Raw genomic sequence first — 21,801 nt, 5'->3', positions numbered from 1 at the left:
CCAGCGCTTGCATAGGCCAGCTAAGTTACTCGGCGCATATGGAACACAGATTTTTGAGCAGGAGGCGTTATAATTTCACCTTTGAAGAGATGGATTTTGGATATCACTCCTTTGACAACAGCTTCGTGACTACGCTTTGTATTATTAGTTACTTTATCAGACAACTTTTCGTCGCCACATCAGTGGGAAATTAGGTTAGCGGCAGAGTTCCTGCTACTCGTGAGACTTTGAGATGAACGTGTTAGCTACTCACCGCTGCAGGTGCGCAACTGTCTTGAATGTCCAACGGCTGTAATCAAAGTAAACTTGGGGACAGGTTTGTCGATTTGGACTTCTTCCACTTCGCTTCATGCTGCAAGCATATGGCCTCGTCTCTGCAGTCACGCGCTTTTTGTTCCTGCGGGAGTATGCCTCTCGATGCTGTTATCACACCTCATCACATCGCTCGGATACTTTAGTGTCTTCGTGTAATATATTGCTCAACACTGTCAAAGTCCCCGTATCAAACTGATAGCTTCAACGCAATGCTCCGCTCTCGCGCAGCCGATCGTGAACTGCGTTGTATGCCTTATTGCACATCCACAACAGCGTAATCTGATTGCATTATCTAGCTTTGTAAAAATCTGCTCCCCGTCATCTTAGCACCCAGATATCATTTTGTTACAGCTGCGCTGCATCGTCCTGATATTCTAACATGCTCAGCACCTCACCTTCGGCGATCCGCATATCGTCGTCGCGCATCAGCCCAAACTCCATTCTCATCTCCTAAATAACCGATCAGTTAAACATCACCAGAAACCAAACATCTTACATAGCAGTCTTGCAGCTCCGGAAGATCGGCCTAATTCCAAGTCATGTTGAAGCAGTGATCTAAGCATGGCGCGGACCCTAACCCGCAGTATCTCCGCATGCTTCTGTGTCGCCTCGCTTCAGACTCTCCACTGCACATATCGCAACAAATATGGCCCATCCAGCGGCGTCATATCGCGCGTATCGCCTCACGAGGGGGCGTATAAATTGGCGTACTCCACTTCATCTTGTGTTCCTTCTCAATTATCGATAACGGAACTCAGCAATGGCGACAACACAAATCATCAGCGACAAGCAATGGGCATCACCATTCTCCTTCCTTAACTTCTTCAAGCGCAAGCCCCTCCGGACTACACCTGTTAAAGTCAACGATACATTCCAGATTTTTGCAAGGCATTCAAAGTACCCCTTCCTCACGAGCTACACGCGCCGCGAACGCGCAGAGCACCGATTACCGCCGCACGACATCCGCGTGCTCCGCTTGCTCATGCGGATATTCGCAACCCGGAATGCTGAGACCGTAATTTTATACGGGCGCAAGCGAGAGGGGTATATCGAAGACGTGTTAGCGTCGGTTGCGGCGAGGTGTCGTGCACTTACGGAAATCCGGTTCATCAGGCTAGATCCAGTCAGATTTGAGCGTGGTGTGTACACCCCCGAGAGCGCGTACGTGCGGGTACAAGGCATAATCGAAGATATCGCGATGCTCCAGATTGCGACTTCATCGCGCTGTGTGCTCGTAATTCGCAATCTGGATCACTACGTCCGCACCTACGGCTGGGCGTTTCCAATGTTGCTCAAATTCACACGCGTTCGAGGCGATGTTGTCATACTCGGCGCGATGCACTCCGAAACTGGTCTTCAAGTATGCAGCCTCAGCGAGATCATCCGTCCAGATGTATCTGTGCTGGTCAATGTCTCGTTCATGCAGCGAAAGAAAGCGGAAGTATCGCGGGAGCAGGCGTGCAAGGTCGCGGAGTTTGCGCCGTGCCGAACAGCGGTTCTACGGAAGGCAATGGCGACGATCGAGTGGATCGACCCCGCGATGGCGAATATGGTTGCGAGACCCGATAAGCACTTACCTCGTGTGCGCGGCAGCGAGCCTCACGGGCAGTATACGCGGCAAGTGCTTCCTAGTCCTCTGAGAATCGAGGTATTCCTGAATTAGCGATCCGGCGAAGAATGAGGCAGAGAAGTTATGAATGCACGAGACTAAAAAAGAGAATTTCTAATACGGTATAGGCATTGTTGGATGTCAGATTCTGTGTATATCTGCCTTACAAGGCTGGAGTAATGAGTTTTTGTTCAAAATCCCTGCTTGTCGCGAGCTATGGCATGCATCTTGGCGCGTCTTTGAAACGCATGGCAATTTGAACATATTTTCAAGAGCACCCCAATCAATGGCATAACTACGCTCTACGTGCCAACCTCCTGCTGCTTATCATCCTCCGATGTCCAGGCCACCAGCCCGTGATGTACATGCGCGATGTCAGACAACGAATGAAAGAACACCGCAAGCAAAGGTGTTAGTGGTCGTGTAAAGTCAGAAGTAGTTGATAAGACACAATAGGAAAATAAGCTCGCACAAGACGGTCGTTTCATTTTTGGATAGACGTCGACTTATTCAGTCTGGCATGGTCTTGTTGGTGTCCCGGCCTCCATCCAGGTAGTCATCCATCTCGAATGTATTGGAGGTGAATTACTGTGTCGAAAGTATAACCGCAACACGTATGTGTCTTGTTGCGAAAATGGCCCTAACCCGCAGCGTAGATTTGATGAAGCTCAGGTTAATGGCTCTGTTCTCCGAACTGCCACCGCAGATATCTACTACCACAAGCCGTCAACTACCAGCCCACCCCCTCCTTACCATCCACTATCCTACGCGATGGCCACTGCTGGTCTCCGTCCCGGAATTGCCAGCATTTCCCTTGGCCGTGCGCCGGCGGGTCATGACATACTCCACAAAATCGAAGAAGCTGCGCTGCACGACTTTGACGGCATCGAGATCTTTTATGAGTGCCTTGAGACACATGCGCGGGGATTGCCTGGTGGCTTGAGCGATGCGAATCTTCTCCTTGCCGCGGAACGCGTGCGGGCCGGGTGCGATAAATTTGGGATTGACGTGATTTGCCTACAGCCATTTGGATTCTATGACGGACTTGTTGACCGAAGCGCGCATGCTGCTGCGATTGAGAAGTTGAAGTTCTGGTTTAAACTTGTCAAAATCTTGCGGACAGATTTGATTCAAGTGCCGAGTACGTGGTTGATTACTGGAACGACGGGGGATATAGATGCGATCGTCGCGGATATGCGAGAAATCGCGGAACTTGGACTCAAAGAATCGCCTGTTGTCCGGTTCGCATATGAGGCTGTGTGCTGGGGCACCCATATTGATTTATGGGAACAAACATGGGATGTGGTTAAGCTAATCGACTTGCCGAACCTTGGCATCTGTCTGGACACGTTCCACATCGTGGGACGGGTGTGGGCTGATCCCGCCTCTTCCACCGGCGAAAACGCCGACGCCGACGCTGCGTTGGCAGCATCCATGGATAAACTCGCGGTTGAGGTAGATCTCGCCAAAGTTTTCTACTTTCAGACAGCGGATGGAGAGAGGTACGATCCGCCGCTGAATAAGGACCACAAGTACTACGATGCCGCGCAACTGCCGCGGATGACATGGTCGCGAAACTCACGACTATTTCCGTATGAGACATCACTGGGCGCGTATTTACCGATTCAACTTGTGATTGATACCGTGATTAAGCGCATGGGGTATACAGGCTGGGTCAGCGCGGAACTCTTCAACATTGGGCACTACGATAAGGATCCAAATGTGCCTGCGGAGTACGCCGCACGTGGACAAACCTCCTGGGAAAAACTGATTGAAAACTTGGGATTGTGAAAATTGCATGGAAAGGATATAGATGAATGCATTAATCTACGACTGCGCGCTCAATTTTGCCTCGTCTTCGGTACTAATCTCCTCACCCTCCAACGCGACCTCTGTTTCTTTGACAAGTTCGCGCATGTACTCTTCGTACTCCAGTTTCCCCACAATACTCACGGTGTTAATACCAGCCGTCATATGCGGATAGCTCCCAATCTTGATGCCTTTGTCGTTCACGCGATCTTGCAAGTCGGTCAAAAAAGGAGCCATCACTGATTCCGGCTTGTGTGTAGACACTAGCAGCCGTACTTTGCGTTGGGAAGCCGGAATTCGAGGTACAATGTATGGCAGCAAGCCGGTGAGTAGCCCGTTGAAAAGCTTGGGGATGCCGGGGAGAATATGAATCTTGCTCGCCACACATACGACCGGGACCCACGAGCCTTCGAGGGAGTAGATCACGTCCACCTTCTCTGCCGGATCCGCATTTGCCGCGGATGACCCCAGCGGCAGCGTCGCCATGCGCATCTGCGCTGCGTGTGCGGCAACGTCACTTGGATCGATCCGTCGACGGCCATATTTCTTCATTCGTTCAACCGTTTCGTCGTGAAGCACCAGCGGCATCGCAAACGCCTTCGCAATCGAGGAATACGTGATATCGTCATGCGTGGGACCGATGCCGCCGGAGGTTACCACAAAATCGTAGTTCTTTGCCATCCTACGCACGGCTTCCACGATCTCCTCTTCATCGTCCGCAATGATTTCAACGCGCTGTAGTTCTAGACCGATCTCAAAGCAGAGTTTGGCAAAGGTGTAAGAATTTGCTTCACGGATTTTTCCATTAAGCACTTCGTCGCCGATGATCTGGTAGTCGTTCGTCAGCTTGTACGGAGGCGGTGTAGCAGTAGCTAAGTGCGGCGTACTAAGCACGCGGCAGTCGCGAGCGGGTGCGTCGCCATTGTTCTGCGAGTGATGAAGAGATACGAGAAGATGCGAGGATGTCTAGGATGAGTAGACGTAGCGGTGTAGGAGAGACGGCGGAGAAGTGGGCTTATCGCTGTCATGGACGATTTTCGGTCTGGAGCCAGTGCGGGGAAGAGCACGCTAAGGTTTGAGCGTAGTGGATGCCTATCAATGACCGCGTACACTTCAACACAACAGAGTAAGATCAAACAAATGTAATTCTTATGAAAATCCTGATTCTCATTGTCACACTTATTCACGATACACAATACAAACTAGAAACGCTTATTCAAAATACGGCCCATACTGCCTGGCAGGATGCGGTAACATTACAGGACTTTCCACGTCCGGCACCTCGCCAGGCGCCAATAACAATCGCACCGCCTCGCGTGGCAGTTGCATCTCCGCAAGTGAGCGCAACTCATTGTCCGGGACCTCCTCGGTATTGGTCAACGTAATTGTAATCGAAACCTCGGGATCCGTAACTTTGTCTGTCGCGCAGAGATCGAATCCTTTCTCGGTGTATATCGTCCCGAGGATCGTAATATCGTATTCTGTCCGAGAGTCACTAAGCACCTCCCCGAATGCACTGCCGTAGGTGTGCACGTAGCTATCGAGACCCCAAATGAGTAATACAAAACGGGTGGTGAAATGTCGCTGCAATCCTACCAAATCCGAAATAATTCCGCGTAATCTCTCGCGCGCGGAATCCGAAGAACCGTATAACCCGCGATCAAATTGGTGGGCATTCAACGAGACAAAGCGGAGCATCACTGGGTGCCGCAAATACTGGCAGTGACTGTTCGCAACGGCGATGATCCTGTCGATACGGTCGCGCTGGTCAGCACCAAATAAAATGATGTTCTCGGTATTTGAGCTGGCAAAGAGCCGCGACAGCAGGTGGGTCACTGCAAAGCCCGTGCATGGAGCGTCGTACTTCCTGGGATAATCAAATGTGACAAGATCGCGCAGTAGCGGGTACCTGGAGTGCAGCAGCCGCGGCACAGTGATGTCGGTCATACTCATCGTGTCTGTGCTAAAGTCCAAGGCCGTGGCGAGTTCTGTTTGCGCGGATGTCTCGGCGTCGTTATCCTCATCGACGAGGCGCGCTCTCTTGAAGCAGGACAGTCTGGGAATATCCGTCGCTTTGCGTTTTTTGAGGGTGGATCTTGAAGAAAACATGCTGCTGATCATCGATGGTGAAGACAAGCAAAATGGTGGCGGGGCCATGGGTATGTGTGTCGAAGTGAAGATGTATAGATCGATGACGGGGAGTGTTCCAAAGTGGTGGGCAGGGAAGAGACGGGCGAGCGCACCGCTGGGCTAATATACCGGCCCAATGGCGGGCACTTCTCTGCAGTAGAGGACTGCATTATCGCTTATTATAACGCGATATCTAAGACAATGCCGAATTGGAATGGATGGGCGAGAGTAAACGTGCGATATTATTACTGCAACCGTGCGGAGCGACTCAGCAAAATGGCGAAGACGTGTTCTGGGAGTCGAGACGCTGGCGCATTTGCGGGTTAGGGCGTTGTGAGAGCTGACTTTAGACTTTTAAGTATCGCTTTCGCTGCAGTCTAACGTTTGGGGGTTTGCTCGGCAAGTTTACGCAATTTTTCTTGCAACATTTGAACTATGTATCTACGTAGCTATCATTGCTTATAGCCCTAATATTGTGTATCTCTGAGGTCTGAGTATTTGTAAGGCAATCGTCCGGCTTGGCATTTCTAATTTAGGATTGCTGCAGATTAGAGCACCCGCCGCATATTCAACTGACATGGAACAACTGACGCGAGCTAACTACAACCAGAACTATGATCACTTACTCCAAATTCTCGGAACCCTGGTTGCCGTTCCAATTTATTGAGATATTAAGGTATAGGCAATTTTGTATTGAGTGTGCCCCGACTTACAGTTTCATATGCTGGGGCCGCGCTGACGATTGGATTGCATGATATGTTTACAGCAAACTTGAACAGTCGGTGACCGGTAACTTCATGTCACTCTCTCACCCCAGCTACAATCTCAATAATTCGAGAGCACTGACGGCATGTGCAGTTTTAAAATTAGGAATGGAGATTAAAATTCTCCACCTTGGCACTGGCGTGCGGACTTTTAAAGTGACGGACGTTTGTTCTACTCACTTGTACTGCCGATGACTTTCACTGTACCCCACCCACCGAAGCTGAGCTACAGTTCCAATATTCGGAATGTCAAATGTATGGATGGACTCCCAAAGAGAATATGGTGCGTGAAGTTTTTAATAATTTGGGACTGCTTTGTCGTCAATTGGGGCAATATCGAGCATGTTCCCAATTCAGCCGATTGGTTTGAGCATCCAGTAAAAGTAACTACATACTTCAGCCTTATTCTCTTAGCTTAATTTATGATCTCAATATCTTAAAGCACAAACGTACGGGCAATTTGCATTGATTTCATGTGACTTAAAATTCTCTAACTTGAGACTGCACTGAGGATTAGAGCGATTGATGGTTATGCAAGAACGGCGGATGTCAGTAATTTTTTCACTCTCAAAGTCTTGGTTATGGTACAATATTTGGAATGAGGGAAGTGCATGCAAATTTGCATTATTCACTCGACTTGGGGTTTCCGACTTCAGACTGCACTTACACGATGGCCCGACACTTGTCCAGCTGACTCGAACACCCGGTGACCACAAGCGGTGCAAAAAATTCACCATTGCTTTCTAATCCTTGGTTATGGTCTCCATGTTTTGGATTAAGATAGTACGAACAATTTTGCTATAGAACTGCTCAACTTAAAATCGTTCATATATAATTGCGATGCGAACTGGGTTAGCAGCTTTCGACCCTTAATTGTTTCCTTGTGTTGAAGCCTGTTACACAACGCTCTTCACGCATCAAGCCCCATCCGATTGCCGTGCCTGACAAGTTGATTTACCCAGCGCCAGTGTACTTTGCGTAGATGACGCTCCGTGACGAACCAAATGCGCCCTTGCACTTAAATTTGCCCCACAACTCGCGGTTGGCCGCTGTAACAACAGATGGCACTGAAAAGCTTGAAATCACATTAAACTCTATCTGGTTACCCTAATAATAGTTTTGTATTCATGAAAGACATGTGAACCTTTCAATAGAAATGCGCCCCGCATAATCTCTCAGAGCATCAGATAGGCATCCTTCCACAACCGCCGGAGGCAGTCAACCTTAAGCGACTGTAAGCCTCTTTGTCTTTAACATATGTCAAATTCAATCAAATTAACCGAAAGCGCAACCTCGGGCTCTGAAGAATCGTTAGCAATGCAAATGTCAAAACCAATTTGGTTGAAAACAGTTCCAAGGACGATGAGGACGATGAGTCTGTGATGGGTACGCGCTTCTCAAATGCTTCTGCAAACGGTATATCGTATCTGCGCACGTAGTGATTTAGTTCGAGGATGATCAAAGTCACCCGTTGTGCATCGAAGTATCCGATATTAGACAAAATTACTTGCAATCATACACCGCAATCTGTGGCGCGCGGCTTAAGATAGCTCGTTTAAACCAAGTTCAAACATGCATTGACCAAGCGAGACAAATTTGAGCGTAAAAGGGCCTATGGAAATCGTAGCAAAGGTGGTCTTGTCGATCAGAGATCTGTGGTGTTACTCATACTCATACAGAACGATGGTTTCGGAGCAACGACTATTGAATAACCGAGCAAACATACACGTGACGCTGCGACTGGTGCAATCGGTGTTAGCTTGAGATGTGGTAGAGCTCTCATTGGGCCGGCTCTCCGGAAGTACAAGCCGCAATGCTTGAAAGGGCATTCACCCTGTTAGTTCGCAGACTCACGATCTCAAATTGTACCGAGCTCTGTCGGCGCAGCGGCTATCAGCACAGCAGTTAATTGCTGTGGAGGCCGGGAGTACGGTAGTATCTGTCAACATGTGGGTCTCAAGGTCGGGGAAAAATCGCAGCTTCCTAAACGTTGACAGTTGCAGCGGACGTCGGAGAGCATTCGCTAATCGTCGCTAGATTTGGAAGCCGATATGTTGCTAAAAATGATTATCAAGGTATGCAAACATATTTGAAAGCCGTGTTGTAAAGATTGAACCTGTCGAAGTCGAACTTGTGAAGCGAAGCAAAATGTAGCGGAGAAGAGCAGAAAGCGGTGACCTAGTAGTCCCAAAAGGTCAGTATTGCTTGGCGGTGGGGTACTGCATTTTAGTCACAGCTACTGCAATATTCAAAGATAATGACAAATTTGGATGGCCTGGAGAGACAATGTGCGATATCACAGGAGGAGCGTAAGAAGACCAGCTGAGGGGATTGGCAAAGTCGTTGTTAGGGAGTTGATGTGCCGAAAGGTCTGCGGATTAGGGCTCTGTGCGGCTGAATGTCAGTGTCGCCCACTTCACCCCGCCGTCTAACCCGCCCAGCTTTCACCACAGCTTAGGCAAATTTTAATGGCTCAGCAGAATTGTTTGCAAATTCCAATAAAACAGCTACAATACTTCAATTTATAGTCCAAAACCTAAAGATAGCAGAGTCTGGTGAATGGGAGCGGTCTATGTAACTTCATGAGGCTACCAGTAAACAGCGACCAACTAGGATGTGGTATTGCGTCCTCTTCAATTTTTGTATGTAGTCCCAATATGTTGAAATTATGAGATGCGAGTACCTTTATTATGAAATATTTGATTTGAAGTCTCTTAATTTGGACTTTAGTCGCCACTGCACCCTTGCAGCTGTGAGTTAGCAGCTCGTGCTCACATCAACTACGTCGCTTGTGATCAGCGGTTATCTGTGCGAGAAGGAGATTCATATGTACAAAGAGAAGAGAATTCATATATACAAACACCACAGCACCTGAAGTACAGCTCCGGTCGACAGGTAATACACAAACCGAATCTATACATTCATTGTGCAACAACGAGAACAACCTGCTTATGAACATATGCCTCGGCAAATATCTTTCCGAAAACCCAATCGTACATCTGCGAGTACTGCTCCAGATCGTCGATCACGAGCGCATATCGTGCGGCAAGGCAGCGTTGCATAATCACAAGTTCATCGATGATGTTGCGTAGTCGTAGGTACGCGCCTTCGGAAGAGTGGACGCAGTTTTCAAAATTTGTGGTGTCCAGGTGCACGAACTCTAGGTTCGGGTACGCAGCGGCGGCGATGGCTTGCACGCTGGCAACGGGTTGGTGCGACGCACCAAAAAAGACCGTGATGTCATCCTTGGAATCTACTATGATCATCCGCTCAAGAAGACTGACAATATCATCGTCTTCGACAGGTGATGGTGGCGGAAGCGATATGGCAGAAGCGATGTGGTGGTTGGTGAGAGCCGGGTGTTTTGACGTTGGGAGCTGCAACGTAGTACAGCGCGCGAGGGACGGGTACGCCTTAATCCATTGCTCAATAGCTAACTCCTTTGTTTCTTTGGTCTGAATCTTTTGAATCCAGCTGCAGCTGCTGTTGAGACCTAGGCCGCATCTCGCGGCGATGCGGACAAGGCCGCGTCGAATGCCGAGACGCTGAAAGAAGCTAGTGGCCAAAATTGTCGTCGGCGCGCCAATTTGGGTAAGATTTGTAGTGGAGGAGATTATGGTGGAACGTTGAAAAATATTGTCAATATCCATCACGGCCATTGTGTAGCGTTGCGGTGAGGCGATCGTGGTTATGCGGACGAAGTGAAGAGAGCGAATGGACGACATGAGGGGTGCCGAGTCGGCAGTGAGAGTCATCCATATTATATCTTGTAGTGGCACTTATGGCTATAGCAAAGTCCAAGGCGATCACAGAAAGCGATATGTACGTGTCGAAGGTGAAGACGCGATATCTGGGAGGTTGGGAGCTGGGGGACGGCAGCAAAATGACGACACTGGCTGCGGGTTTGGATGGGGCAGAGCTGCGGGTAAGGGTACAGTACGGCGTTTTCGCTAAGTGGCTACTACAACGTATGCGCTACGGCAGCATCACCGAGCGGCCACCTAAGCACGGCAACTGGTCCAAGGAGCTGCATTACCACCAACGCAGGGAGCTTCCAAACAATTACTTATCTAGCAGCACATAATTTCTCATGAATATCAATTAATACATCCCATTCGTGCGTTTTATGGTCCTTAAAGCACCACAATGTTCACAACCCATCGCCATCGTTCAGGCCCACTTTCCAAGCAACGCCATGATTCCCGCACCAAGCAGCGTGCTGAACAAGTACAGCATCAACTGCTTCATATCTGTCGTGCGGTGGGGATTGAATAGGAAATCGCGTGCCAGCAATTCGACCAAGCCGGTGTAGATGAGAATGCCAGCAGAAATCGAGTCAAGCACACCTTGCACGATGTTGGCGGCAAAGGAGTTGGAGAAGTAAGTCGTGCGCACGCCGAGGCCGATTGCAACGCTGATGGGTGTTGTTAGGCCGTATGCAAGGCACAGAAGCCACGGGTATGCGCGCTTCTCTGTGGGGAACTCGATTGCGGAGAGACGAGCACCGATGCCGAGACCCTCAAAGCTTTGGTGGAACACAAGCACAGGATAAAGCGTCTTAAATTCATCGCCACATGCGCCGAGGTTAAGTCCAATCATGACTGAATGAAAGAGAATGCCAAACTCGAGAATCAAGAACGCGCCAATCTGGCTGTGATAGCTGCTCTCCACCTCGTTGAGCTCCTCGGTGTGTTCGATATAATGGTTCTGCATTGCCCGCTTACTGGTGTTGCTCGCCACGCTGCTCGCCACGGCGATTTCGGTGTCGCAGCAGCCCGACTCGTCGCCAAGAATGAGGCCGACGCAGTTCTTGTCCTTAGTCTTCGTGATAGCCGACATGATATGATCGCTCTCGTGCGCGCTGACGTGGTACTTCTTCCGAACGTATAAATCACTAAACAAGTCCATGACAAAGATAAACATCACCGACGCCAGAATCAGCGCCGGTGCCCATGAGTAAATCGCCCAGTTGCCAGTCGAGCCCACGCACGTATTCGGGCCAATCTCAGAGTACGCCGGGTCCATCAAATGAATAAACGCCGTCGCAACAATAACACCGGTTCCAAAATTCCGCGCAATTTGGTACGCCATAACTGGGATCCGTAGACTTGGAATCTCACGGGCGATGAGTGGGAACATTGTGAAAAAGGTAGAGACGAACAAGATCACAAAGACCGACGAAATGCGCGCGCCCATACCGCCGCTGTACTCGTTTGCGCCGAAGTACACGCCTTCAATCACGCACAGTTTCCACGCGTCGTCGACGTCGGTGCTGTTCACCGTGATAACATTGGGATCGTACTGCTCCCACCACGTGGAGCCTGCCATTGTTGCTCCTGAGTATGTGAATGCGAGATGTCGGATAGACCGTTTGTGGACTGCATCTTGGCGACCATGGCACGGAATATATAGAGCGATTTCTAGGACAACTGTTGCGGTTATAACGCTTGTCAATACTGCTGGAATAGGAGCTGAGTGTGCCAAACTCACTTGGTGAGATGGACCGCCAAGGTGGGAGTTCGCGGTTTGATGTGTCCCTGGAGTACCTTGCTGGGACAACCATGCACCATACCAAATAATCAAGCATCCAATTGGCTGATATTCGGGTCACTGTGTATCCATGAAGCTTTGTCTACTGACTGTAGCTTAGATTTGCAGAGGTATTATCGTGTCAGCCCCGTTTGCCAAGAATGCTTCGCTCTTGGAAAGCACATTCGACAATTTGATATGCGACTTTAGATGCGATTGATTGTCTTTATAAATGTAAAATAATGATGAAGATACATATAAAATTAGAATATTGAGATGTATTCTGCGATACAGTCGAAAGCTGAGTTATTAGTAACTCCATACCCCGTAACGTTATCGGACACCCTGCCGGCCTCTCACGCCCGCAACCAATCCCCATCCGCCTCCATCTCCTTAATTCCCGCGCCCATTCACGCCACGGGACCGACATCGTCGAACAGCAATCCTTCTGATTTCCATTGCTTGCCACCTGGAACGATGCCCGTCGACAAAGCGGCTGAGCAAGCCATTCGGTACCCAGCGCAACCAGCAGGTATTGGCATGTACCACGGCTTGATTTGGTAGTCGTAGTGGCTATTCTGCCTGTCTTTGAGTCAGATTCGGAGAAAGAGATGAGGGGATGCATGCGTGGTAGATGAGGTAACCTATGACGAAGCACCGAATAATGAGAGCGGTATAGGCTAGCATTGACAGTACGATACCAGGTTTGGGACAAATAAATGCATAGTGAACGTGATTGTCCATGAGCACAGTCAGCAGCCCGAGCGCCTATGGTGAAACAATACTCAATGCATGATACAGTAACAAATCCACTGTTGCAGCCGCCGGCATTATGTTCGATATAACAAGTTTCATCGCATCACACTCATACTGCTTTGACCATCCCGTGATGTTCTCCACAAACGCTAGTTCATCAGCCCATGTATCGTTTCCCAGCACGTCGGTTTACCTTATTCCCATATCATCACCAATCGATTTCCAAACCGTGCCAATCGCGCCCTGCTCCATATAGTTAAGCGGACGCCATTCGAATTGGCTCATGAACTGGACTTGCACCATGACGACCACAGAGAGAGTGTACAGCAAGTCCGCATTAGAAATCTGGCCGTCGGCTACATACACGGTTATGTAGGTAATCCATGCGGGCGAGTGCTTTGAGTGTACGGTCTGATTGGTGGGGCAGATAGAAAATTGTCCAAAGATGATGGTCGTATCCTCGTAGCTGGAGTTTATTAGCGAAGACGAAGATCTGAAGTGTCTCGGATCAGCTTAGCCGCTTTCCCGCAAATTTGGAATCTGTGAGTGAAGTCGTTACGGCAGGAGCTTCGATATAGTCGGAATAGAATGTCTACATCTATAGATCAGCACGTGACCTTCACACACCCTGCAGAACGGGCATAAATAAACTCACCTTGAACAAGCCAAACTGCAAGGATAGTTTATACAAAAACGGAAAACCTTAACTCTGGATAGAATTTTTGGTCGCCTGCACATTATCATTTGTCATGCGTGCCAACGATGCCCGATCCGGATAACTGAACTTCTACGACCGGCACAACGCGATATCTGCCACAGCCACCGTCAACACAGTTGCCGTCGTCGAGTACGGGACTGGCACCGCAAGCAACGGCGCGATGCCAGTGCTGGAGGATATATCCTACATACTGCGTAAGCGATGGGCGATCGCACGGCGCTCAGAAGTCACAATGAAAGTTCTGGATTGAGTTAGTGGTAGGAACCGAGTTAGTATTTCTGGGCAGTGATCGACGATATGCGGTGTCCTGCTGGACCCTGGCACGTGCACTCGCTTGCACAGATTGCCTGGGTTCGTAATAATTTTTCTAAGAGTCTAAACGCACCATTGCTTCTTCTACCTCCACGCCACTGCGCGTTGCCGTGTTAAGTGCGGCTATAAATTGCAGATTGTTTATTTGCGTCAAGATTCAGGTCGCTGAGGCAGCTCACTGCGGCAGAGATACCCAATTATTAACATGTGTCAATACTTGATATAATGAACATAACTGCAAACTTTTGATATAGGTGTGAATAGCGCTCTACCCTGAGTAAGTTCCAATTTTGACATCAACGACAACAGGACGATGGTCGCTTTGATGATATCCGTCATCAAAGAACATCTCTTCTACGCGATATCTGAGTGGCGTGATCGTGCTATTGCTACCGCCCATAACGAAGTCGATTCTCGTGAACTCGCTGACATCCGTAATCTCCACAAATCCTTGGAACGTGGCATGATTTCCCGAACGATTCTGCGCCGGTGTGAGTTTGAGAAGATCTTCCATGACAAACGAATCCGAGAGTGTAGAGCTGTAGTTAGACAGGAAAGTGGAATTGATGCTGACCATGCTTTCTGCACCGGTGATGATCTGGTAGCCGCCGCTAGACGAACCGGATGATTGAGAATTGAAGTCGCCGAACAATAGAACCTCGCCCCAGTTAACTGTCTCGTACGCGCCGCGATAACGGATCATGGACGCTGCATACTGACGTGCAGCGTCGGACTGATCGTCCCAGTGAGTGCACATGGCTGTGAACTTTGTGCCGTTGGCGGAGGTGAAGCGGCCGACAGTGACGATGCGGATGCTGCCGGCGCCGGAGTATTTCGACGGCACGGTGTATGTTGGTGATAACCAGAACGACTCCCACGAATTGAGCGTGACGAGTTCCGGCTGGTAGAAAATAGTAGAGTATTCGCCGGACGTGCTGCCGTCGTCGCGACCGACGCCAATCCAGTCGTATTCCGGCATCATGCCGGCAAGATCGATGACCTGGCGGTTCTTTGCCTCTTGCATACATAGTACCGCCGGGTTCATGAACTGAATTGTGGACACGACTCCGATGCGACGGGCAGACCATTTCTGCTCAGTATAGGTATCGTACCAGTCAGCCTCGTAAGGATAGGGCACCGTCCAGTTCAGCCCATCAAGGGTCTGCGGTGGGTAGATGGTGTCCGTCATCGAATCATAACGCAGGTTCCATGACTGCACGCGAAGTATATCGTCGTAAGTTGTCGCGGTGGCCAGTTGCACAGCGACCAAACTGCAGAGAACGAGCGCTGAAATCATGGCTGTGTGCTTGTGGTGCTGCCGCGCGGTGGTTGAAATTAGGGTAAACCATTCTCTGGTTCTGGGGCTGAGCGCGCAACATATATTTGAGAGGTGAAATCATAGGGACAGGTCGCCATATCGCTGTCGCAGTGGTGTCGACTCTGCCGTGGCTGCTGTTGTCGACGCACAGTTCTGCGACTGTCTGGACAGAACGCGGTTGGCAGCCAGGAACGTGTTCGTGAAACCACTCTATGATTGGATCCCAGAGCGCCTTCTTGGCACAGCGATAACCTATTAGCCCTTCTCTTGGCGTTTGGTTACCCCTTGCACGACCTCCTATTTTACGTATCTAGTGCGGAAATGAACACATCCTATCATGCGCTATGCCGGAAGCAGGATAGCGCGGTTCCTTGGCTTGATCTGCCGAAGCAGCTTTCTCTCTTGACGGAGCGCGATGCTGCCAATTGTCATATTCTGAGAGTACCACGGAGCCCACAGTCGCGATTGCAATGAATTTTGTGGAATACACCGGCTTTTTGTTCGTGATTGGCAGCAGCATTCAGTCTAAGGTATGGCGGATGGACAACTAATTGACCGTTAGGAGTAGCCGACGCGCACGGCGAGTCCTTTGCCCTGAGCGGATAACCTTAACTTACTCTTGCGCGGGGTGTGCCTGCCAAGACATAGAGCCAGCGATAGCAAGCAACATCGTCGGCAATCATGCCATTCCAGCCTTCGTGGTGTCACGTTCTATACACGCCGGCTTACGAATTCGACGCTGCATGACACCTGCCATTTAGCTCATGCGCTGTTCTTGCCTTCGGATTGGTTTGATTGGCATACCAACCGTCGCCGGAAGCGGCACCGTGAGCTGCAGCACTTCCGCAAGCCTCGGTACGGCACGCGGGGCCGAGTACAGATATATCTAATGCTGTTGTTCAGTCTACCGCTGTCTCGTCCATCCTCGCACCATCATGAAATTCTCCATTAGTTCCGCCATTTTCATGCTGTCGGCGCTCACGCCGGCACTCGCAATTTCGAATGTTCGCATGCTCACATGGGTCGTCCACCCTGACGATATCACCGACACGACGACAGTCGCCGCAACGATTGCCGCTCTCAATTCTACGGTTCCATACGACAGCGAAATGAGTTACTATAGCACTTACACGGAGGTCTCGTGGGCCAAACGACGCCTTGCCATTTCCAACGAGGTCCTGTTCAATAAAGTTGGTATTTTCTCAATTCAGGGCGCGTATAGCAACCAGATGGCAGATATGATTACGCTTCTCGGGTCGCAGTGGAAATATGCGGGTGTTGGCCGTGATAACGGTGTCACTTCCGGCGAGTACGTTGCGGTGTTTTACGACTCGACTTTATATTCCCTCACGGCGTCCGATGTCTTCTGGTTGACGAGCACGCCATATGACGTATCCAAGTACAGTGGTGCGGGAAGTTATCGCATTGCCACGGTCGCTCGCATGAAAGTAATTGCAACTGGCGACAAGTTTGTGATTATCAGTACTCACCTCGATGACATTTCGAACGACTCGCGGGTACTCAGCGCGTCACTCATCCGATGGCGCTCGTCTTACGAGGCTTACAGCGGCTACGGTCCGGTATTTCTCCTTGGCTGCCTCAATTCCGCGCCGGGCAGTACTAGCAGCGATGCCTACAAGATCATCACAGGTGCCGAGTCAATGACAACTATCAACTCCACTTTCTCTGCCAACTACGCAAACCCGATAGACTACTCGTTCTATTACCGGGACATCATGCAAGCTACTCCCCCCGAGCGTCGTGGTGGTCATTTGTCTAGTGTTTCCGGGTTTAACGCGGAAGGTGTCACGACGTCGTTCACACGCACGACCTTTGCAATGGGCCCTTCGTCTGGTGGATGGGCGCCTGTTCGTTATCGCGTTGGTGAGAACTTCTTTGACAATGGATATCACATGAGCAATCATCGTCCTCTATACGTTGACATTACAATAGATCCGAATGTCAATCCTGTTTAATTCGGAAAAGTGAGTTAGTGAACAAATGTACTGTATTATAATGCATTAGTATGCCGTTCGTATGATATTTGAGCCGCAGTTGGCGACAAAGATTAGTAGAACGACCAGAGTGCAGTAATAAACTTTAGACTGGTCAACGGAATTTGTAGCTCTAAAATGATTTGTGTGAGGACAAGGTGGTCTTTAAGCTATTCACAACGCCTCCGAGCGCCAAGCAGAGAGCTTGACGTCCGTGCCCTCGGCTAGCGCCACGTGGTCGCACATGATTAATACCATAGAATAGTCAGTACATAGCAGACAGCTCTTCAGTAATCAACTTGTATTCACCATGAGACATTCGCTGCATCCAGACAATCACTAGGCTCTTGGAACAATTGACAAATCACTAAGACACACGAGAAGTATTGCGCACGAAACAGCCTTGACATACGCTGGTAACATAAACCCTTGATACCACCATTTAGGTCGTTAGAAAAATAGGAAACTAAGGTGTCATCACAAACCATTTAGTTTATCTCTGTACTCCCCAACAGAGTGCACCCCGAGCCAGTCGTAACTGACGCCTTGTTACACAGAATATCCTTATTTCCCCATATCCCCTTTCAGATTACACCCTTAGTAGTATGGTCGTGCCAGCTTATACAGTAGTCTAGCTCGACCCCCTTTCACCGTATTCTACCACGCGCTTGCTTGTTTAAATCACATACTGTAAACTTGTTAGCAAAACGGCCGTTTTGTATAGGAAGGTAAACTTACTGGGATAAATAGGTATGGAACCTCTTTTTCATAGCGGCGCCACGCCTCGCCATAGATTCTTCGACATTTATTGACATCCCGATAGGTGCGGTGGATAATCATAACCATAAAAAAAAGGCCATAAAACCAAGGGAACGGGCTTCTGAACCCAGTAATCAGACCCCACGACAGGGAAAAAAACATGTCCGGAACATAGTTAGGCTTGCGGATAATGGTAAACCAGCCGTCCACCATAATACGACCACCGGAAGGCGTTTCGATGGTCCTTGGGTTCTCAATCACCTGCCACGGCACCTGGGGAAAAGCCTTGCGCTTGAAGACCTGGCCGTCTTGTTGGTGGCGGAAGGCGTTCTTTTGACCGTTGGCGCTGTCCCACATCCAGTAGAAGAAAATATACAAGACACAGAGCACAGACAATGGGAACCAGTGCCAGCGGTACTCGGCAGGGTCATGAAGAGCACAGTATAGGGAGCAATGACAATACGTGAAGGGTACACCAGCCATGTTCCAAAAGGTAAGGAGAAATCCGAGTTTTTCGTTGTACATATCCCTATGCTGTTAGAAGAAACAAAAGCGAACAGAAGAAGAAAGGAAGTGGATTTGTTAACATACCAACTTGTAATGATCATATCTTCGCCTTTGGCGCAGGCATTGGTATACAGATAGTGTGCCCCGACCAGAAAAGTCACTTCAGGGGAGACATAACCGTAGTTCTCGTACTGACGAACTGCAACGGAGCAGGTGATAAAGAATAAGATATACCACGGGATGCGGACTTCGTAGAACATTTTCAAGTCTAGAATGCCGATGCGGGGGTTCAGCTCTGCACCCATAAAAAAATCATAGACATGGGAGCCCGATAGACGGTGCGTTCGACCAGTAACAAAAGCGTGCACATAGACAGCCAAGCTGTTTAGAAAGCCGGACAGAATAGCCACGGTCATCAGAGGGCCAAACTCGTCCACTAAGGTCGACAGAGGGAAGATTCCGGTCACGTGTAAAGCAGCCACAAAGATGATGGTTGCATAAAAGCTTGAATAGGCCGAACAGTAGTAAGGCAGTCGTTTGCCACCTTCGTGAGGGAGTGGCCGTCAATACCCAGAAATACCGGCATGTAGCAGTACATGAAAGCCTCGACGAGAAAAAAAGTCCAATAGATGGCCCAGGCCTTGATTGTCGGATATGCTCCTTGATACACCAGCCGACATAGGTGCCGTACAAAATCGATCCATGTCTGATCGGGCCGGGGCAGAGGGAATCTACCATCGTAGTATGTTGCCCCAATCCACATGTACCACATCACAAGAGGAAAGCCGATCATGAGCAGCGTTGTCCCCAAGAGCCCGCCAAACTCGAAGTCGACCTTGTCGGAAGTGCCATTGATGGGGGCCGTAGTAGCGACTTCTGTTTTTCCTCCTCCTTTCTCTACGGATGCAGGAATAGTAGAAGCGATTTTCCGCTTCGATGCCACCGTAGCAGCTGTGGTCGGTAGAAACGACGAAATGATTTACACAAATTCTTTATAACGGATTGTTTATCCAGTTGAGCAGGATCAAACAGATTGCTTTGCGACTAGAGTGTGTGTGTGTGTGTGTGTGTGGGGCAGGGGGGATGCTTGGTTAAGGGGTTGGGCAAGGACAACACGCCGCACCTGTGTAGTGCACGTGGTGGTATTGATATTTTCTTATCTCTTGTGTATGGACCGATTCATGGAATCCTCTACGAAGAGTTTAGCCGAAAAAATACTTGCATGCGGCCTTGCCGATATTGGAATGGTTTGGATCGAACCTCCCAGCTCTCATTCAAGCGAGGAGCCGATGTATATCAAATATTAATTAAACTCAAGAACTCACCAAGCCGATGTATATTAAATTAATAAAATTCAAGAACTCACCAACCCTGTCTAGGTAAGAAACCTCTAGGCGTTGGAGCGCTAGAATATGCTATCTGATCAGATGGGGTATAGCTTCGTTGCCTCGCGAAATAAACGAGATATCTCGTAAGAGGACTCTTTCAAGTGTTGAATCGGTGAGGGAGAGGCTCCAAATCGGGCTTCTCCTGAATTGGTCTAAACGGGCGGCTTTGGTTATGTACATATAGAGGTACCCTCCTGTGGTTTAAAGAGGTACGAAAGTGCGGCGGGGACGAGCTAGATCGGGCTTCATACTAGAATGATGTGCTAAACTAGCCACATCGACACAATCCTTCTGGACCCGTCTCCACTAATACGAGAACACATCGCTAGCCGACACACACCATGGATGTTCTTTCGGCACACCGAAGAAGAACCGGAAAGAAGAAAAGCCATTCATTTGGAAGGAATGATCATGATAACCATTTTCACTTTCTTCTCGGACTTGCGGAGTATCCAATTTATTGATTTATAGTGGTCACTTTAACGTTCTCGTTCTTTGTGCTGCTGACACATTCACATAAACATCCTTCTTTGTAGAGTTCTGCTATTCTGTTATTCTGCTGGTCTATTCTACGATTTGTGATCATCCCCCAGGAGCCGTGTTTGAAGCTGAGAATGCACCTTGTACTGGTTTTGATCACAACGCATGCAGCTGCAGCTCTTGTTGAGTTGTTGCAGGCCGATTACAACATCTATTTCCATCCGTTCCGGGAATTCCCTGGTCCATTGGTATCCAGAGCAACGACGTAGTGAAGGGCATACAAAGAAGTTGTCAAAGAAGATACATTGGGCTATGAGCTCTTTAACCTTCACAAAATGTACGGTAGGAAAGAAAATTAGGCGAGAACTAGTTACCTTTATCTATAGTTCTAATGCTATACATAGGGAGATTTTTCGCATCTTCCCAAATGAAGTTTGTTTCGAGCTTAAAATTCCCATTGTTTCCTATAGTTGCTTACAAATGTTCTTCTATACAGCTTCATTTCACGACCAAACACATTCCATGAGATATACAACAGCAAAAATATAAGGGGCAAGGACCCGAGCCTCTATCTTATCCCTGGTGTCAGACATTGTTCCGTTATGTTCTTGAAATATACTCAAGCAAAGGAGCGACGAGAGGCTCTTCTTGCGATATTTTCCAAGATGGCAATCTAAAACTTGGAGGACGTAATATGAGGAAGTGTAGGTGAGAGAGACTGACCGTGTCTTTGATCTAACTTGTACTGCGGGTAACCAGCCCGGCATCGTCGATTTCTAAAGCCACCGCGAAGGACAATTCTGTCGACCTTCTCTATGCTGTCCAATCCTATACGCTCGACTCCGTCATGTATTTCAGTTTTGGCGACTGTCTACAGGCGCTCGACGCTCCAGACTGTTGTGATCCCATACTACTATGTATGGAAACCAGCGTGCATGTTCTGTCAATCTAGTACAATTTCCCGTGGCTTCATAAGTGGTCTTGTCTGTACCACCTTCTCTGCTCATGAGTATGGTGCCCGACGCAAAGAAGCTGCTGCCACGTATCTACCAGGTGATAGACTTTGTCCATCGCCAGATGCAAAAGGTGCTCGACTGCCCTGCAAAGTCCGACACGGTCCCGCACCAGACGGTCTTCTGTCGCATAATAGATCTGCAGTCCATCGGTAAAAGAAGCTGCTCAACTTGAAAGATTCGCAGGACGAAGGGTTTGCCATCACTTTTGCAAAGGTCAGCGCGATCGCCGACTGTGTGTTGATGGGCCACTGATACGCGATACGGCAACCCGTACTGCTGGAGAAGCTGTGATAAGAGATTTGGTCGGTCTGGCCAGATATCGACAAGCCGCCTTCTCTCGCAGAGCTAGAGCCGCTCCGACTCTTAACGGCCACCATCAGAGAATCGCTCTGCTTCT

At 49.2% G+C, this 21,801-nt stretch overlaps 9 protein-coding genes across 9 annotated transcripts; 3 read left to right on the top strand and 6 right to left on the bottom strand.

The window, feature by feature from the left end:
- Window positions 1-930: 930 nt before the first annotated feature.
- V1518DRAFT_423125 (uncharacterized protein) lies at window positions 931-2,405 on the top strand (the record flags this gene model as incomplete). Its single annotated transcript, XM_066905618.1, has 1 exon — window positions 931-2,405. A coding segment is annotated over exon 1 (898 nt), but the record flags the coding sequence as incomplete, so codon positions are not given.
- A 219-nt stretch (window positions 2,406-2,624) lies between these two features.
- Window positions 2,625-3,866, top strand: V1518DRAFT_423124 (xylose isomerase-like protein). The gene has a single exon (XM_066905617.1). The coding sequence runs from the start codon at window positions 2,696-2,698 to the stop codon at window positions 3,713-3,715; it is 1,020 nt and encodes a 339-aa protein (XP_066757204.1). The 5' UTR covers window positions 2,625-2,695; the 3' UTR covers window positions 3,716-3,866.
- Window positions 3,719-4,778, bottom strand: V1518DRAFT_423123 (MoaB/Mog domain-containing protein). Its single transcript, XM_066905616.1, has 2 exons — window positions 4,621-4,778; window positions 3,719-4,561 (listed from the first exon to the last, which is right to left on the bottom strand). The coding sequence occupies exons 1-2, from the start codon at window positions 4,759-4,761 to the stop codon at window positions 3,752-3,754; spliced, it is 951 nt and encodes a 316-aa protein (XP_066757203.1). The 5' UTR covers window positions 4,762-4,778; the 3' UTR covers window positions 3,719-3,751.
- A 24-nt stretch (window positions 4,779-4,802) lies between these two features.
- Window positions 4,803-6,121, bottom strand: V1518DRAFT_423121 (uncharacterized protein). The gene has a single exon (XM_066905615.1). It carries the CDS (start codon window positions 5,888-5,890, stop codon window positions 4,946-4,948), a length of 945 nt encoding a protein of 314 aa, XP_066757202.1. The 5' UTR covers window positions 5,891-6,121; the 3' UTR covers window positions 4,803-4,945.
- Window positions 6,122-9,298: 3,177 nt separating this feature from the next.
- Window positions 9,299-10,497, bottom strand: V1518DRAFT_423108 (uncharacterized protein). The gene has a single exon (XM_066905614.1). The coding sequence runs from the start codon at window positions 10,380-10,382 to the stop codon at window positions 9,549-9,551; it is 834 nt and encodes a 277-aa protein (XP_066757201.1). The 5' UTR covers window positions 10,383-10,497; the 3' UTR covers window positions 9,299-9,548.
- Window positions 10,498-10,759: 262 nt separating this feature from the next.
- Window positions 10,760-12,323, bottom strand: V1518DRAFT_131353 (ZIP zinc transporter-domain-containing protein). Its single transcript, XM_066900724.1, has 2 exons — window positions 12,118-12,323; window positions 10,760-12,056 (listed from the first exon to the last, which is right to left on the bottom strand). Exons 1-2 carry the CDS (start codon window positions 12,212-12,214, stop codon window positions 10,798-10,800), a joined length of 1,356 nt encoding a protein of 451 aa, XP_066757200.1. The 5' UTR covers window positions 12,215-12,323; the 3' UTR covers window positions 10,760-10,797.
- A 1,811-nt stretch (window positions 12,324-14,134) lies between these two features.
- V1518DRAFT_423104 (Endonuclease/exonuclease/phosphatase) lies at window positions 14,135-15,538 on the bottom strand. The gene has a single exon (XM_066905613.1). It carries the CDS (start codon window positions 15,237-15,239, stop codon window positions 14,211-14,213), a length of 1,029 nt encoding a protein of 342 aa, XP_066757199.1. The 5' UTR covers window positions 15,240-15,538; the 3' UTR covers window positions 14,135-14,210.
- Window positions 15,539-15,889: 351 nt separating this feature from the next.
- V1518DRAFT_131307 (Endonuclease/exonuclease/phosphatase) lies at window positions 15,890-17,385 on the top strand. Its single transcript, XM_066900723.1, has one exon. The coding sequence runs from the start codon at window positions 16,196-16,198 to the stop codon at window positions 17,234-17,236; it is 1,041 nt and encodes a 346-aa protein (XP_066757198.1). The 5' UTR covers window positions 15,890-16,195; the 3' UTR covers window positions 17,237-17,385.
- A 154-nt stretch (window positions 17,386-17,539) lies between these two features.
- Window positions 17,540-19,249, bottom strand: V1518DRAFT_423099 (ergosterol biosynthesis ERG4/ERG24). The gene is made up of 3 exons (XM_066905612.1): window positions 18,605-19,249; window positions 17,993-18,542; window positions 17,540-17,942 (listed from the first exon to the last, which is right to left on the bottom strand). Exons 1-3 carry the CDS (start codon window positions 18,934-18,936, stop codon window positions 17,931-17,933), a joined length of 894 nt encoding a protein of 297 aa, XP_066757197.1. The 5' UTR covers window positions 18,937-19,249; the 3' UTR covers window positions 17,540-17,930.
- Between the last annotated feature and the right edge of the window lie 2,552 nt (window positions 19,250-21,801).

This window comes from Limtongia smithiae (genome assembly GCF_038497785.1).
Source record: "Limtongia smithiae strain NRRL Y-17922 unplaced genomic scaffold V1518scaffold_16, whole genome shotgun sequence".
NCBI lineage: Eukaryota > Fungi > Ascomycota > Lipomycetes > Lipomycetales > Lipomycetaceae > Limtongia > Limtongia smithiae.
The sequence above is the reverse complement of the archived record's forward strand: the minus strand, read 5'-3'. Positions and strand labels throughout refer to the sequence as shown.

Bases quoted from the DNA above. Each gene is read 5' to 3' on its own strand.
- V1518DRAFT_423124 (XM_066905617.1), top strand. From the start codon at position 2,696: ATGGCCACTGCTGGTCTCCGTCCCGGAATTGCCAGCATTTCCCTTGGC.
- V1518DRAFT_423123 (XM_066905616.1), bottom strand. From the start codon at position 4,761: ATGACAGCGATAAGCCCACTTCTCCGCCGTCTCTCCTACACCGCTACG. The intron at 4,562-4,620 runs GTACGCCGCACT...AACGACTACCAG, and splicing joins TCGCGACTGCCGCGTGCTTA to ATCATCGGCGACGAAGTGCT.
- V1518DRAFT_423121 (XM_066905615.1), bottom strand. From the start codon at position 5,890: ATGGCCCCGCCACCATTTTGCTTGTCTTCACCATCGATGATCAGCAGC.
- V1518DRAFT_423108 (XM_066905614.1), bottom strand. From the start codon at position 10,382: ATGACTCTCACTGCCGACTCGGCACCCCTCATGTCGTCCATTCGCTCT.
- V1518DRAFT_131353 (XM_066900724.1), bottom strand. From the start codon at position 12,214: ATGCTTGATTATTTGGTATGGTGCATGGTTGTCCCAGCAAGGTACTCC. The intron at 12,057-12,117 runs GTGAGTTTGGCA...TAACCGCAACAG, and splicing joins TTGGCGGTCCATCTCACCAA to TTGTCCTAGAAATCGCTCTA.
- V1518DRAFT_423104 (XM_066905613.1), bottom strand. From the start codon at position 15,239: ATGATTTCAGCGCTCGTTCTCTGCAGTTTGGTCGCTGTGCAACTGGCC.
- V1518DRAFT_131307 (XM_066900723.1), top strand. From the start codon at position 16,196: ATGAAATTCTCCATTAGTTCCGCCATTTTCATGCTGTCGGCGCTCACG.
- V1518DRAFT_423099 (XM_066905612.1), bottom strand. From the start codon at position 18,936: ATGACCGTGGCTATTCTGTCCGGCTTTCTAAACAGCTTGGCTGTCTAT. The intron at 18,543-18,604 runs GTATGTTAACAA...CTAACAGCATAG, and splicing joins GATATGATCATTACAAGTTG to GGATATGTACAACGAAAAAC.